The sequence below is a fragment of the Metschnikowia bicuspidata genome, assembly GCF_001664035.1.
Source record: "Metschnikowia bicuspidata var. bicuspidata NRRL YB-4993 chromosome Unknown METBIscaffold_2, whole genome shotgun sequence".
NCBI lineage: Eukaryota > Fungi > Ascomycota > Pichiomycetes > Serinales > Metschnikowiaceae > Metschnikowia > Metschnikowia bicuspidata.
Genome location: NW_017387732.1, coordinates 1,074,165 through 1,090,616, shown reverse-complemented (window position 1 = coordinate 1,090,616; position 16,452 = coordinate 1,074,165). Strand labels below are relative to the sequence as shown.

The 16,452-nt window shown below is 46.1% G+C and overlaps 5 protein-coding genes and 1 non-coding gene across 6 annotated transcripts; 4 read left to right on the top strand and 2 right to left on the bottom strand.

Moving 5' to 3' along the window:
- The first annotated feature begins 1,976 nt into the window (after positions 1 to 1,976).
- On the top strand, positions 1,977 to 2,047 carry METBIDRAFT_t116. The gene has a single exon. It is a non-coding gene; the product is annotated as a tRNA-Gly (tRNA).
- An 861-nt stretch (positions 2,048 to 2,908) lies between these two features.
- HGT20 (Hgt20p) lies at positions 2,909 to 4,977 on the top strand. Its single transcript, XM_018858365.1, has one exon. The coding sequence runs from the start codon at positions 3,285 to 3,287 to the stop codon at positions 4,779 to 4,781; it is 1,497 nt and encodes a 498-aa protein (XP_018712627.1). The 5' UTR covers positions 2,909 to 3,284; the 3' UTR covers positions 4,782 to 4,977.
- A 2,091-nt stretch (positions 4,978 to 7,068) lies between these two features.
- On the top strand, positions 7,069 to 8,390 carry PLC2 (Plc2p). The gene has a single exon (XM_018855767.1). The coding sequence runs from the start codon at positions 7,154 to 7,156 to the stop codon at positions 8,048 to 8,050; it is 897 nt and encodes a 298-aa protein (XP_018712626.1). The 5' UTR covers positions 7,069 to 7,153; the 3' UTR covers positions 8,051 to 8,390.
- A 774-nt stretch (positions 8,391 to 9,164) lies between these two features.
- CSP1 (Csp1p) lies at positions 9,165 to 9,662 on the bottom strand. Its single transcript, XM_018854529.1, has one exon. It carries the CDS (start codon positions 9,523 to 9,525, stop codon positions 9,232 to 9,234), a length of 294 nt encoding a protein of 97 aa, XP_018712625.1. The 5' UTR covers positions 9,526 to 9,662; the 3' UTR covers positions 9,165 to 9,231.
- Positions 9,663 to 11,459: 1,797 nt separating this feature from the next.
- On the top strand, positions 11,460 to 12,299 carry SHE9 (She9p; the record flags this gene model as incomplete). The annotated part of the gene is made up of 1 exon (XM_018854825.1): positions 11,460 to 12,299. A coding segment is annotated over one exon (840 nt), but the record flags the coding sequence as incomplete, so codon positions are not given.
- Positions 12,300 to 14,291: 1,992 nt separating this feature from the next.
- Positions 14,292 to 15,608, bottom strand: METBIDRAFT_40701 (peptidylprolyl isomerase; the record flags this gene model as incomplete). Its single annotated transcript, XM_018857302.1, has 1 exon — positions 14,292 to 15,608. The coding sequence occupies one exon, from the start codon at positions 15,606 to 15,608 to the stop codon at positions 14,292 to 14,294; it is 1,317 nt and encodes a 438-aa protein (XP_018712623.1).
- Positions 15,609 to 16,452: the final 844 nt, after the last annotated feature.

The following is a 16,452-nucleotide window of genomic DNA, read 5'->3' as shown; positions in this document are numbered from 1 at the left end:
AACCATGTATGTCTTTATTCCCATATTCTAGTTGTTTTTTTTTTTTGTTTTTTTCGGTTTTGGGTTTTGAATCTAAGTATGAGCTTGTTGGCTCTGAGTGTAGCTTAGGTTGCTTCAAGCTTTTAATTGAAGGTATATTAGCTAGTCTGCACAGTCGAGTATAAAAGAGAGAGCGATTGCCTATCAACATGGGGATTTTGCGATACTACTACTTTGAGAATTGTTTCTCTATCTTTCCTGGCCTGTGTGTGAGGCAGTCATTTGTTGGTTTCTTGATTCTGTTTTTCATACGAATACTTGAAATGTGCATATTAGCGGGTCTTTTGTCTGGAATGACTCGTTGTGGTGCATTATCTCGTTGTGTGTCTGCATAATCTTATGAATGAGAGTGTCCAGACTGCGTAGCTGATAAATTATACCACTCACGCATGAACTTTAATGTCTTTTGAAACAATTACCAAAGAATTGAACTCAGCAGACGAATTTTGGTCCATGTTGTGTTTTAAGTTATGCTAAATTACAAATGCAATAAAACAAAGATAATGCAAAATGCTGATCTTTTTATAAATCAGGATTATCTTTTTTATTAGAATCATCTAATTGAAGTAAATGAGCTATTAAGAATATAGAGAAACCCTTGGAAGACTCTTAAATATGTACCGAGTGTAGAAACTCGGCCAGCCCCCCTCGGTTGATCATGGCCTGGATGTTCCTCTTGGCACATGTCTGTTACGTATTGGATATTACGTCATCTATTCCTAAGTCTCCTTCAGAAACCACCTCAACTCAGATGGCTGGAGAGGATTTGAAAAGCACACTTCCTGCGAAGCACCACTTCTTAAGTGTATACTTAAACATATTGTTGACAAACAAGTTTAAAATTATTAAGCTCTCCAAAGTGTTGTCCACCGGCGCCAACATTTCATTTAAACTCATGAGTTTTGCAAAGTTGAGCTTTTGCTACCTGCATTTGGGCGATTTAAAGTCCACAGATGGCAATTTAAAGAGTCTGTGGAGTCCCCTTGATCTTTTTTTTTTTTTGAAAGAAACATAATGAAGTATAGCGCCGCCCGGAGGAAAACTATATACAATAGAAAAACTTAACACACTCCCAGATGTGTTCAAACTTTTTTTTCTATTTTAAAAGAAACACCGTATTATAGGATGTCACTGGAGGGATGCAAAACCCCACCTTAACGAAAAACTATAGAGTAAGAAACCTGTAATAGATCGCAACATTGGCTCAGGGTTTGTTTGGTAGATTCATCTAATTAAAGGGGCAAAACTATATAAACAATATATATAAAATACTTTTAAACAGTTCCCAGCTATGTACCAAGTATCTAAGCTCGGCCCGTCTCCTTTCGTTAGTCACGGCCTGGCCCGTATCTGTTTACTTATTAGATATTACGTCATCGACTCCTGGGAGATTCTTTTTCTTTATTCTGTCTTTTTTTTTTTTTCTTTCTTTTTGGTAGATTCATCTGATTAAAGGGGAAAGACTATATAACTAATATATATAAAATACTTTTAAACAGTTCCCAGCTATGTACCAAGTGTCTAAGCTCGGCCCGTCCCCTTCCGTTAGTCACGGCCTGGACAGTCCTCATGGCACGTATCTGTTTACGTATTGGATATTACGTCATCGACTCCTAGGATAGGTCTCCTGTAGTAGTCGCTTCAACTCAGATGGTTGTAGCGGACTCAAGGAGTAAAATGGTAAATCTCTTTGTATAGCGTGTCATCTTTATGCAAGGACAATGCTAATCTTCTCTGTATTGTTAAAATTGACAGATGTACCATCGCGAACGATAGTACAGTCTCGTCCTCCGATCCAACGGCCTATCTCGTGTCAAGAGACCTATCTCGCCTAGACAGCTCTATTATCCCGTGGCCTTTCCCACAAGTAAGAATTAATAACCTCTAAACGCTCTAGTTAATCATAAAATACGGAAAGTATTTTCATATACAGAATCGCGCAAGTGGTTTAGTGGTAAAATCCAACGTTGCCATCGTTGGGCCCCCGGTTCGATTCCGGGCTTGCGCATTTTTTTTCTTTATGACGTAATATCAAAATGAACATATACGAGTCAAGAAAACCGCCCAGGTCGTGACTACCGAAAAAAGGCGGGTCGAATTTCAACACTTGGTACGTATGTGGTGCTGTTTAAAGGCACTCCATGCATAATGTTTGCTAGTTTTGCTCCTTTAATCAGATGAATCTAACAAAAAAAAGATAATAAAGTTTCGATCCCGTCAGTTTATTATATTTGGCACCTGTAAATTTCTGTGACTTGGGTTAATTATCTGCGAAGTGTTGTTACCGACTGGCGTGGTGCAACTACCTCCTCATCAAGTCTCCGACTGCCAAGTCTTTGTTTATGAGGATGATGGTAACACATTCAGAAACTCCTCATATTAAAAGCTAAGAACGTGCCGAGTTCCTTACTAGGATTAAGAAATGATCAAGCCCAAAAAGGTATTGTTATCAGTTAATCGGAACAAAAAAAAATCCTCTCAGCTTTATCGAATTCTCCCGATTGCCTTACTATATCTCTCAAATAGGCGTTGTGTAAAAAAATCGGAGCATATAAGAACTATTTCAGCTAACCCAATCGAAATGCTATCCGAGGTATAGTTTTCTCAAGTAGACTTCTACTATTAAAAGGGAAGTGTAATAATCCTCTTGGAAGTGTCAATTCAGCTCGAGTGAATGAAAATTCTTGATTGCAAAAATCACACTTCCAACCGTATGTCAGCTTTTCACCAGAACTTTCTGCCTCTGGTTGATTGACAAATATCTTGAATAAGCGTACCACGTGACCTCGCGTTCATACTTCTACCGGTTCACCGGTCGCCACCCCTGCTCGGTAATCCCCGAGCTTTAGCAACCGCAGCAATTATGTTCTTCGCTTTCATCCTATCTTCGTCTTAACAAACTATAAATATAATATTATATTCTACTTCACCATCATTCAGAATATTACTCGGTGTTTTTTTTTTGTTCAATACCAATTATCACTTACGTTGATCTGAACTGATTCATTTTACTATCTGCAGTAATAACTGATAACGCTGAAAGCTGATAACGCTGCCTCATCAAATCTATAGCTTTTCGTTGTTTAGTTCTTAGCGATAGCTCAATTGGAGGTCGGAGAAAATACCGAAGCCCTCTTCATTCCATTTATTACTCAATCTCCCATTTTAGCATTAATTAAAATTTCTCGGCAGTGAACTTTCCCAAAACTTCAAGTTTTCTATACTTAAAGATTTCATGAAGCATCATGAGTGGGCCCCAGACAAAGCATAAAATTACTTGGAGACTCGTATGGGCTACCCTCATCAGTAGTATGAGTACACTACAATTCGGGTTTCATCTTGCCGCTTTTAATGCGCCACAAGATATTTTGTCGTGCCGAAAAAGTATTCCTGGCCCATTTGAACAATACTCAGATTCATTCTGGGGATCTTTCAATATTGACCAGTGCATTCCCATGGACTCGGGATCCACGGCGGTCATTAATACAATGTTCACTGTGGGTGGGCTTGTCTCGTCCACGATTGTTGGGAGTCGAGCAATAAATGGCAATTTCGGACGCAAGCATTTGCAGGCTTCCTCTGCCTTGTTGTTTTTTGTGGGTTCGGCAATAGTATCCATTTCTAGCACTGAAATGGCTCTCAATATTGGCCGCTTTCTAACCGGTCTCGCTGCTGGCTCTTGCATGGTCATGGCACCTATTCTTATTAGTGAGTTGGCACCCGTAAATCACCGTGGCTTGATGGGGTCGTTGCTCCAATTTGGTGTGGGACTTGGAATATTAATCGCACAAGCAATTGCTTTCCCATGGAGCAATGACCAGCAGTGGCGAAACATTTTTCTTACCGGTGCTGTTTTGGGTCTCTTGCAATTTGTCCTCTTGTTTACCACGGTGGAGTCTCCAAAATGGCTCATCTTGCAAAAGGGTGAGCTTTCCGAAGCTTGTGAAATTCTTCATACATTAAGAACAAGTAAACTGGCTACACATCGCGAGATCAATCACTACCGAAAGTTGTCCCTGTCTTCCGCACTAGCGAATAGACCCACTTCCGACACATTGCCTCTTTTGGAGAGCCAAGAACTTTATCCTCAGGATATGGCTTCTAAAAACGTCACATTATCTCAATACATATCGGGAGCCAAATTTCGAAAAGAATGGACTGCTGTGGCTATCATCATGACGGCACAGCAGCTTTGCGGTATGAATGCTATCACGTATTACGGGGTATCGGTATTATCTCACGTAGTACCAGATGGTACAAACGTGCTTTTTCTTACCTCCGCCTTGGCTATAACAAACGTCGTTGCTGCGCTTGCTGTGTGTCCATTTATTGATAGATGGGGCCGGAGACCGTTTCTTCTTTTATCCATGGCGATTATGACATTTTGCTCCATTGTTATTTCCGCCGGCTTGATGGGAAATAGAAACATTGTTGCTGCCATAGGGTGCTTTGGTTTTGTCATCGGTTATTCTGTTGGTCTAGGTCAGATCCCATTTTTGATGGTGAATGAGTTGTCAAGTGTTGAAGCTGTGGGTATGGCGCAGTCTTTGGGTACAGCGTCCAACTGGCTAGCAAATATATGCGTTGCGCTTCTTTTCCCCTTATTGCAAGGAAAGCTCCGCGGTCTGGTCTTTTTGATTTTTACTGTATTGGGAGCCTTCTATTTCGGAGCCGTTTACATCTGTGTACCCGAAACAAGAGAAAAAGTTGAGTACGATGAGATATGGCAAGGGTTTAGTTAGTATTCGACTTTTGTATCACCCCATATGCTTGGTGACATCATGATTAATGGTTCCCGAGTTCGTTAATATAAGCACACTTTGAGTGTGTTGCTGCTCAATCGGGGAACCAGACTGAATTTCAATTTTTTTTATACTTCTAGGGTATCAACATATATGTAGATGGTGATACTATCTGTAGCTACAAAATAAACCCAAGCTTACCTCAGAATCATCTTGTGCTAGACAGAAATCGCCCAGGTCGTGCATCAACAACTTTTCGAAATAAGTATCTCTTTGTTTTCCGTTTTCCTTTTTTTTTCTTTTTTACTGATTGTGTCTAGAAGGTAGAAGGTAAGCAAATATTCGGATACCTCGTAGTCCAAGCTCGTCTTTTAGAATGTTCGCACATAATCCGTCATACTCAGACGTTGTTTTATACAGTTTCTTCATGGAAACGCATTAAACACTCATTTTGTTGTGTGTCACAGAAAGGTGAAGCGGGATTTGTGCATTGTTTTTTAAAAAGACATGCTGTACGATTTATGAAATTCTCAAGCATTGAACACAGTATCTTATATCAGAATTGCTTGATTTGAAAGCCAATACAGTATGCCGATACCTGGCAGGGATGCCTCAGGTAGCCTAAGCGTACAGTGAATTCCTAAGTCATGACAGTGAGATACCACTTTGCAAGCTTTAAAAGACAAAAATATCAATTCAGAGGCTGCTTTAATAACTGATGAGCGGATGCGGTGACAGTACAAGCCAGCCACTTTCGCACCTGCACTCAGTCTACGTGTATTCGTAATGGTTAAAGATGTATATTAGGTTAGGTTTCTAAATAGACACATCAACCAAATGTCCGAGGACTTTTTTTTATATATCAGAAAGAATGTTTATCTTCTGACTTCAAGCAATGACGCAAGAAGAGTACCAGCCAGTTGGAGTGGTAGCAGTCAACCAGTTGTCCTTGTTGGGGGCAGAGGTGTTTTTGTTGGAGGATTGAGGAGCGGCCATTTTTGATTGTTTGATTTGTTTGATGATTATAAAATACTTCGAATCATTCAAAGAATACCCCATATTTATATTGAATCTGAAAGTGCTGCCCTCCAAAGATTCCAAACATGGACTTATCATCTCAATGCGCGAACCGTCAGACACACTTGCCTCATTGGTATACGACAATGTATTAGTGGGAGACACACGCCCATGTGCACTTCTACCCCGAAGGGTTTTGTCGGCAATCGAGGTTTTTAGGTGTTTCAAAGGCCATCATTTGAGCAAATTGAGACGATCTTGCCTAAGTAGGTAAAAACAACTCAACCTGAAACATATCCGTGTTGAGTCTTTGTCGTATACTAACACAGCTGTCATTGTCTGCTCACAATTTACTGCGATTGTGTTCAGCACGCCAAACTCTCGTTGGAATTGTGGATTCCGTCAGACTGCTTTCAAGGGAGTAACAAAGTAATCTAACAGGACCTTTCTTTCTGATACGACAAATTTAAATTTAAGCAAGAGGGATTGGTAAATTTCTTATGCAACAATAATCATGGGCTCAAGACTTTTCTCACGTCCATTATCAGGACTTTTATCTTACGACTAATTTAATAGGACTGGCTTCTTTGCAGTGAGTTTCTGTGTCCATGATTAAATTTAAACTTTCCACTTCAAGAGTTCTTTTTAAGTTCAATTATCATACACCTGCCTCGGGAGCTTTCATTTGGGTATAAAAAAATGAAAGATATTAAAGTGTTGGGGTACTGCTGAAATAAGCAGCTACCCACACAAACAGCTATTCATTCTTTACTACGATGGGGATGCTCCTGAGTCAAGAAGATTGCAAAGTGTGCCATTTTCAAGTGACTCCAAAATATTCACCAGTCAAGGCGATAATCTCCATGCAAAAAACCAAAGGGTGGAGGCGCTTAATCAATCATGGGAATCCTGGTGTCAGCTAATCCCCCAATGTATTGCATTTCCCCGCATCATTATTCATTCTATTATCCAGCTACTCGTGCTGAAACAATGACAGAAGTAAATGGAAACGCAAGCAAAAAGACGAAACTCAACTTTTTAATATTTCCTCATTTTCATCCCCAGCAACAGACCATCGACGCGAAGTTCCCAACTACCCCGGTTTTCGCGAGGCTGTTCTGGCCCAGTGGCCGGGCGGATATATGTGTGCCTGCACATTGATGGTTGTGTGCACACAGCTACAACTGTCCGTGTGTTCCTGCGTCTGTCCCATCTATATAACACCATGACGCCGCGTCACGGCTCCCCCCGAATTCAACACAGGATATACGGGTTTACACCACTTTTCTGGAGGCTTCTTATATTATTCTCGAAATAAGGGAAACACTGATTTGGCTTTCCGTTTGTAAACTGCCATGGTCAACTACGCGAAATGGCTCGGAGAGCTTGGTGACAACACGCCGGTTGGTTCGCTCTCTATTCCTGGAACCCACAATTCGGCTGCCTGTCACATTGCTTTACCTTCTGTCCAATGTCAGGGCGCTTCAGTTACGGACCAGTTGGAACATGGCGTGCGTTTTCTCGATGTGCGCGTGGGAAAACACCCCTTGAAGTCGGGAAACGAGGCCCACGAGTTGATCGTAGTCCATGGTAAATTCCCGGTTCGGATCCCGATTCCTAAGAAATTTGCGGACACGCTAGAAGAAGTGTATGAGTTTTTAGACAAGCACCAGTCGGAGACTGTGATGGTCTCCATCAAGCAAGAAGGCATGGGAGATTGGAATCACGAGCAGGACGAATTCGCCAACGTGATCTGGGAGAAATTCATCGAGCCGAACAAAAACCGCTGGTTCTTGAGCACGGAGTTGCCTCGTTTGGGCGATGCACGTGGGAAAGCCATGTTGTTTAGGCGTTTTGGTGTAAAAAACGAGGAGCGAAAGCGCCAGTATGGGTTTGACGCGGCCTGGTGGAAGTACAACAGCATCGAGGACGATAGGGGCTCGTTTGTGGTGCAGGACTTCTGTGAAATCCAGACCAAGGATGACATTCCCAAAAAAGTCACGTATGTCAAGAGCTTGGCGCACAAGGCCGCGGAGCATAACGCCACAAACTCAGATAACAAGTTGTATGTGAACTTCACGCTGGGCTCCAATTTCTTTAACTACTCGTGCTGGCCGAAACAGGTGGCCCACGCCATGGCTAGCCATGACTTGCAGGACAGCTTTGCCAAGGGAAGCGGGATCATTGTGTTGGATTTTGTTGATGATAAGGACTGGGGGCTCATCAGGGGGTTGATTGACAAAAACTTCTAGCCTGTCGGAGGGCAGCGTCTGGCAGGGACAGATGCGTGTTTTTTGGCCTCAGTGTTTTGTCTGGTAGGTTTGGTTTTTGGAGTCTGAACAGGCTTGCAGTGTATTGTTGTCTAGCTTGCCCGTCGGGGTAGGCACAGCTCAGATTCTGAGTCAGAAAATACTTGCATTTTCCCGGGAATTTGTAGCTATACTTTTGGCGAAATTCTAAAGGCCGTGGTAGCAGCTGACTCGATACTTCTGAATTCTTTAGATCCATTCTTTACCATGGAGTAGGGATTATCATGTTCAAGAGACTAATACTGATCATCTGTGTATAGACCAATACAGCCAAGAATCTGCACCTACTGAACCAGCTATGGTCATATTCTGATGTAGAATCATTAAAGCGGAAAGGAGTAATCTTCCAGGGACCACAATGTGTATATAACTAGAGTCAAAAGATTCATTGCTTCAATCACTGAAGCACCCAAGACATGATATATGTTTGGAAAAGCAGTCGTACATGATTTTGAATCTTCTTAAAGGCCAATCAAGTCTTTCTCCTATTAACACTCAGCTTCACCAATAGTTTTTTTGTTGAATAGAATATGGTCGGAGTACCCGAAGTAGATCAGGTATAAAAGGTACCTAAGTTCTGTGGCAGATGCAGCAGAATTATCACTTACAAACAAAACAGCCCGAGTCGTTTGTCATAACTTCTGTGAATGAATGTGTTGGATTAGATGAAGAATACCCTATTTAATGGGAATGAGAAGATTCCGCGGTTCATCTATAAGCGGTGCTGTTTGGCAACTAATCTCGACGAACGGAAGATACACTGCGCAGGCCTACGGTCTATGTTTCCTCTTTTTGAAGCAAGGATGTCTTTTCGTAATTCTGAGACATCCAAATACCCATTGGGCAATGGGTCTACGCAAGCGGATGTCAAAACGCAACCGAGGCTATTCCGCAGACTACGAGGTTTCTAACCAGCGCGAGCCGGTGTCACGTGGCTTTTCTAATCAACTTTCATTAAACTCTCCATTTCCTAAAACTCCCCATTCCTAAAACTCCCCATTCCTAAACTCTCCATTCCTAAAACTCTTCATTTCCTAAAACTCTCCATTTCCTAAAACTCTCCATTCCTTAACTCAAAATCTCTCCATTTCCCTTCCTGGCACACTGCCTCCACCGCAATCCGCTTAGCACTCGCACTTCTCGCATGGACGCGTGGAACACTTGCACACAGAGCACAGGCAGTTATCACTCTTGCACTTTCCACATTGGCATTTCTCACATTGGCACTTGTCGCACAGGCAATTCTCACTCTTGCACTTGTCCTCACATTCGGCTTCACACTCCTTGCCCTCACAAGACTTGGTACATTGGCACTTGTCGCACTGGCACTTTTCGCACTGGCACTTGGCTCCCTGGCAGTTGCCTCCCTGGCATTTCTCGCACTTGCAAGAAGGGTGGGTAGATGCACAACAACTCATATTTATTTGGTTCGGTTAGATTGCTTGGTTCGGTCTGGTTTGATTCAAATTGCTTTGATTCTACAAACAAGAAAGTGATGGAAGAGGAAAGCCGGGGTGGGTGGCACGGGCGCTTTATATAGACGTGCGGCAATTGTGCGGTCTCGTGATTGCTGAACGTTTGCGCGCTTTGTGCCGATAAGCCTTCTTGATGTGAGTATGCACATAAAATGAGGATTAAGCTTTTTGCCAGGATCCGCGGATCAATGCGGTCACTCGGTGGAGATGTTCCGGCATGCAAGCGATCAAACCAGGTGTGATTGGTAGGAGAGGGCGTTTTCTGGCTAGTTTTTCTGGCTGTTTATTTTGTTCCACGTATCCATTTTGTTCCACACTTCCATTTTGTTCCTCGTGCTTCTGGCCGATCTCTGATTTGTTCGCTCCATCCTGCCGAGGTTTCACTCTAAGTGTTTGCCCAGTCTACCCTCCTAATTTTGTTCCTCAGGTGGCTTCTGTTCTCCAATGTTCTCTCTAAGTCCGCTCTTCTCTTCCACTCCATTCGTTTGCTCTTTCGCTCCACTTCTTTGCTCTACATGTTTGCTCTATTTTTGCCCAGTCTGGCCGCTCTGATTTGTTCATTGCATATTTGATCTCGCACTCTCGATATTTGCCGTTCGGCCTCTGCGCGTATTTCGATGCCTCAGTGAGGCTTCATTTCACCGTCATACTCGTCAGCAATGGCTCCGCTATCAGGCTCTCTCATTCATCCATCTCTCTCCGTGCAATTTCTCAATCTTCTGACTTCCTAGAAAAACTTCGTGAAAACCTGCGAGGAGCTATTTTCAAACGCCCTTTTTCCCATCACCAAAAACAAAAACTTTTCCGACGCAGCTAGTGTCTGCAAGTTCTGCGCAGAACTTGCCCAAGTATTGCAAAAGAATTCTGGGAATAAGCCTTGTAAAAAAACAAACACGGCTCCAAATGCATGCGTTTTTTCCAGGACGGGCAAGATAGACCCCTGAGACACCGGGCCAAAAAACACCGGCTCAGACGGTTCTTTTCGTGTGACAATGTCCGAATTGTTCAAATTCTTTTGTTGCAGGGCCTAAATCCTGGCCCCGCGAAAAGGCAGGCCTGGCACGCCGAAATCCGGGCCTGCTCTTTTGGGCCTCAGACAGTCGAGCGCGCCTATACAGAACAGGCCAGTCTCCAGACGGAAATTAATACCCATATACTTTTGCAACACAACCCCTTACGTAGCCATGACTTTGGGGCTCCTACGAAGGCAGCTCGGCTACCAGACACTCCAATGGTGCAAGCCGCTGTTTCTGCATGGGTCTCCTTTTTTCCGCCGGCACTCGCAAATCATGGGCCCGGGCCCGGTTTCCCCACTAGAACCAGGAAAAGCGTCTGCAAAGCCCGGCCCCAGCGCCCCGGGAAATAATCCCAAGCTTAGTATAGACACCGGCGCAGAATCCGGAGCTCGGAATGATGAAAACATCACAGATCCCACCTGTTCCGATTACGACGACGCAAAATTACGCCAGATAATAGAGACGTCCAACATGTCTGCGGCCCGGCAGATCGAGAGGCAGCGGCAGAAACAACTCCAGACCGAATCCGACAGGGAAAAAAAGGCCCAGTGGGAGAATTCCAGAAAAGAGGCCCTTGGGCCTGGGCCCGCGGCTTTCAAGGAAAACCCAGAGTACACCCGGAAACAGACCCCAGAACCAGAACCAGGCAGCGCCGAAGCTGAACTGAAAGGGGCCAGAGATTCCCCAGTAAACTGTAGAGAACACGCCACTCAGGATACGTCCGAAGAGAGCTCGTCCCAGACCCGCTCGGCCGGTGGGGCCAGACACATCGACCTAGAATCACTCCAAAATGAGCTCCATGAGAAAGTCGAGCAGCAGCGGGCCTACTTCAGAGTATGGACGCAGAAAAAATGGATCTGGGTGCAAGACTCGCTCAGGTTGGCGGCCCGGTCGTTGAACGACGCCACGGGTTACTCGGGCATTGAAAAACACAAGCTTCTAGTGGAACAAGTCGAGCGGGATATCAAGCAGGCACGCGAGGCGGTGAAAATCGCCAAGGCCTCATACGAGCGTGCTATCCAGAACCGGTCCGATCTGCAGAAAGAAATCAACGAGCTCCTCACTCGGAAACATACGTGGTCACCCATCGACGTGGAGCGATTCACGGAGTTATACAAAAACGACCACCGCAACCAGCACGACGAGGTTTCCAGCAAGCTAGCATTGGACGAGGCCGAGCAGAACGTGGAGGCCGTGCAAATCAAGCTCACTGCACTGATTCTCACGAGGTACCACGAGGAGCAATTGTGGAGTGACAAAATCAGACAGGCACTGACCTGGGGCACGTGGATGCTTATGGGCGTCAACATCATGCTTTTTGCAACCGCCACGTTTTTTGTCGAGCCGTGGAAGCGCCGCAAGTTGGTCAATGCTTTCCAGGCAGAGGTGCAGCTGAAAATGGAGGAGTACTCGGCGGAATTAAAGAGTCTCTCGCAGCAGCTTTCTCCCGAAACAGCGGATGCCAGAGGTACCGAGGAATCTGTGCCACCTGAAACACTCGTTCTTGACATTGAAACTGGGACGCATCGGATCTCATTTTCTGAAATCACCTCTTGGAAGACTCTTCAGAACTGGGTGTCTGCTTTTGTGGCAGCTTTCAAAGTGCCAGAAAACACAAACTTCTCTATGGAAAGACCCGACTTCGCCATATTTTCTGGGATACTAGTGGCTTTTGGGTGGCTCTTTGGCTCGCTTTTGAATGCAATTGTTTTCAGAAAATAGGCTCTGACAGGCCGCAATGGAACATGGCGCTATCAAGATTTCTTTATGGGAACACGAATAGATCTCATGGAACTTTTATCTGGATTCTATACTCACTATGGCTGAAGTGTGGGGAGGGGATGGGCTATTTCTATACTCCAGGACACTGCACAGACATTTGTGCCATCACGCTCTACAGGATCCATGCATTGGAACTTTATGTACATGATGGGATCAATAAGATTGCTCATTCATCATATTCATTCGTTAAGATGACGCTCCCAGAATACTAGTGCCAGCCATGAGCGAGTTCCCTGAGAAAACATGCAAATGGATCCAAGGCCTAGTGGGCTTTGAGCGATTCTTTCATGATGAACGGTATGTATGTGGAGTGGGGTCGCAGGATGGCGTTCACTCAATGATTTGCAGCACCTTATTTGTACCAATTCCTGTTGCACAATAGACCATCAGAGGAGCAGATCCTCATGTGTGTTCTTCATCATGCCTGGAGCCGACTATGAAGCACCAGGCCCGTTTTGATTCATATTCTATGGGATCTGGGGTGATTTAGTCTTGTTGGCTCTGTTGGGAAGGAGGCAAAAATACAACTGTATCGAAGACCGACTTCGCTCAAATAAATTGAGTTCGGAATCAGCTCTACGTACGATTACCCGGAGTCATGGATCAAAGACAGGGTGTCTAAAAAGTGCCAAGGAGTTGGATTCAAGTAGCATCGAGCTATGTTGATAACGGAACTAAACACATATACACCAAAGCAGGACTCACAGTCAAGAGGCCAAGCTGGACATGAATAAAAGGTATGGGAATTAGACCATAGTCAAGCGTTCTCAATCGGTCACAGAGAAGCTGGAGAAAGTCATGTGTGGGCTCTTGAGGGTTGTTGATTACAATAAGGCTGGGAAACATACCAAGAGGTGCTCGAGCCACGGTTCCTAGTCACCACAGACCCGATAGTCACATCAATTTAGTGGGTGAGATCTCCACGGGTTTTGCATACACAGTTTCCTTTGATTTTGGTACTCAAGAATGTCAATCTGTCCTGTCAGACCTGTAAATAGATCAGTCCAAGCAAAGTGAATTGGGAAACACAGCTGCTTCGCTCTTTGCGTGGAGCTGAGCTGTGTATGGGGTCTCAAGCCCTTTGAAAAAGATGGTTCTGCTAGAGGGGGAAGTTTACAGAGTCCTGTGCCAATTGAGTTCCGAGGCTGAATGAGTCTGTCGCAGTGTCGATACGGGGTATATGGGTGGCCTAGAGTACAAGAACATTCATAAGTCTGCGGATGTATATGGGAATTGGAGATCTCATGTATTCTAGTTTGGTGATACGGGTCTTGCAGAGCTCAACACAGGCAACCGCTAGGTAGACGTTGGTCTCAGTAATAATCACAAATAAATGCCATTGGCAAGGACAACGGCAGATTTAATCCTAGATCAAAGACACTTTCTGGCTCTTTCGTATGATTTCAAGTGCTATATGCCTCGGCCTCTGGCTTCACGGTTTAAGTTCTCTTGGTAAAACTTTAACGGCGGTGACCAGCCACACGAGGCATCGACTCATCTTTCGTGTGGATGATTCACATTAGTACCAGCTCGTGCATTTGAAGGTACGTGTTGTAACCCAGCAGTCATAATTGTCTGAGCCTCGTTACACCGTCATTGCATCAAGGCCAGCCAGGACTTGATATTGGCAAGTGAAGGCCTCTTCCGTTGATGTGGTCTTGCTCTGGATTATGGCATACTGAGATATGCCAACAACACGGCATTCTGGCAACTTACTCGCTAGCACCTACCTGTCCAGGTTCGCCCCCCTTCAAGCTTTCTTTCACACACACAGCTTTCTGCACCAATCCACGCAGTTTTCTGCACCCATCCATCCATGGGCCCCTCCAGCTCTACATCTATACCCTCAATCCTATACTCTCAGTTCAATGTATTGCAGTATGGAACGGCCGCACGCCGGCCGCAGCCCGTCTACTTGAGCGACACCAACTTGATGTCGAAGGTCAACTCGGAGTTGGCAGGGATGCCGGGCAAAGCCTGCGAGCCGTAGCCCATCTTGGCCGGAATCACCACGCGTCTCTCGCCACCCACGGCCATGCCGGCCACACCCAAGTCAAAGCCCTTGATGCACTCGCCCTTGCCCAAGTTGAACACAAACGGCTTGCCGGACGTGTTCTTGTCAAACACCTTGCCGTTCTTCAACTTGCCAATGTAGCGGATGCCCACCTTGTTGCCCGACTTGGCCAACGCTCCGCTGCCGGTCTTGCGGTCCTCCGTGACCACGCCGCCCAAGAGCGTGCTGGTCTTGAACTTCTTGTCCTTGGCCTCGGCCTTGTCGGCCTTGTCGGCCTTGGGGGCGTCCTTCTTGGCGTCCTTCTTGTCCTTCTTGGCGTCCTTCTTGGCGTCCTTGGCAGAGCCCGTGGGGCCCTGCTCCAACTCCGGCGTGAACTGCACCTTCTTCTTGTCGTCCTTGGCCTTCTTGGCGGTTTTTGGCTGCTCGGGCTCGTCCGCAGCACGCTTGGCGCTCTTCTTGGCGGCCTTCTTCTCGTCCTGCTGGACCAACTCGTCGATCTTGCCCTCGACGTCGGACTCGTCCTCCAAGTCCTCGATGCGCATGAGCTCGTCCTCGTCCGGCGTCATGTTGTCGTCCTCGTCGTACTCGCCGGCATCCTCGTAGTACTGGTCGTCCTCGTCGGAGTTGTAGTCGTCGTCGTATTCGTCCTCGTCGTCGTCGGCGGGGTGCTCCACGTAGTTGCCGCTCAAGTGCACGGGGTACGAGCCGGTGACCACAAAATGGACCTCCTCGGCGGGCGAGATGGTGAAGTCGAGCGTCTGCTGGAACTGCACCTTGGGGGACAACGTGCAGAGCACAAACTCCTCGATCTCGGCGTCGTCGTCGATGTCGCTGTCGGAGCCGGAGCCGGACTCGTCGCCGGACTCGCTCTCCGACTGCTGCTCAGCCTCGGCGGCTTTTGCAGCCTTGCCGGCGGCTTTATTGCCGTTTTTGGCCGCGCTTTTGGCGGGCGCTTCCTCCTCCTCGTCTGAGTCCAACTCGTCGGCCTCCTCGGCCTCCAACTCGGCCAAGTCCTCTTCGTCGTCGTCGAGGAAGGCACGTGCACGCTTCAAAATCCTCACTGTGGAGGGCTCGGCCTTGTCGTCCACAGCCTCCAAGTCCACAGCTGCCATGGTCAATCTGATCGTGACGGGGAACTCATCGTCCACGGCGGGCACGGGGCTGAAGGGCTCGAGAACCAAGTTGTAGGTGCTGATTGGGAGCAAAGACGCCATTTTTTTTGTGTTTGTCTACGAGAAATATGTACGCTGGGGGAGAGAGAACAGGCAATCTATATATATGGGAAAATTCAGAGGTGCGGAGATGAGGTCATATGTGCACTCTGGGATGGGGGACGGTGCGCAGGGCCGGAGACTGGGCCTGGACTTTTTTGGGGGCTTTGGCTGCTTTTCGGTGCGGGCCGTGGGGGCTGGCAGATGGGGGAAGAGCTTGTTATTTCCGGGGGCTTGATACCGGATTATTCTGGCTGGATGGCGAAAAGGGCGGGGGGCTTGCCTGTGTCACGTGACCGGGCCTGCTGCCGGCTGCTGCGAGCGAGACCACGAGCCGGCCTTTTGGCAAAGAGGTTTTGGAATCCGGCCACCGGGCATTTGAAGACGAGGCTGGCGCTGTTTTGTGGGTGTTTTTTGTGGTATGGGGTGAAATAAATGTGTGGATCAGGCTATGGTTCAGGTCATGGACAGAATGCACGGGCCTGTTGTAGGTGTGGAGTTCATGAGAGTCTTTCGAGAGAGTCTTTCGAGAGTGAATTTCGAGAGTGAGTTTCGAGAGTGAATTTCGAGAGTGAATTTCATGAGTGTTTTCCATGAGTGAATTTCGAGAGTGAATTTCGAGAGTGAATTTCGAGAGTGTCTTTCATGAGAGTCTTTCAAGAGTGTCTTTCATGAGAGTCTTTCGTGAGTGTCTTTCATGAGAGTCTTTCGTGAGTGTCTTTCGTAAGTGTTTTTCATGAGTGAATTTCAAGAGTGTCTTTCATGAGTGTCTTTCGTGAGTGACTTTCATGAGTGTCTTTCATGAGTGTCTTTCGTGAGTGTCTTTCATGAGAGTCTTCCATGAGTG

Excerpts from the sequence above, each read along its gene's own strand:
- PLC2 (XM_018855767.1), top strand. The coding sequence starts at position 7,154 with ATGGTCAACTACGCGAAATGGCTCGGAGAGCTTGGTGACAACACGCCG.
- CSP1 (XM_018854529.1), bottom strand. The coding sequence starts at position 9,525 with ATGAGTTGTTGTGCATCTACCCACCCTTCTTGCAAGTGCGAGAAATGC.
- HGT20 (XM_018858365.1), top strand. The coding sequence starts at position 3,285 with ATGAGTGGGCCCCAGACAAAGCATAAAATTACTTGGAGACTCGTATGG.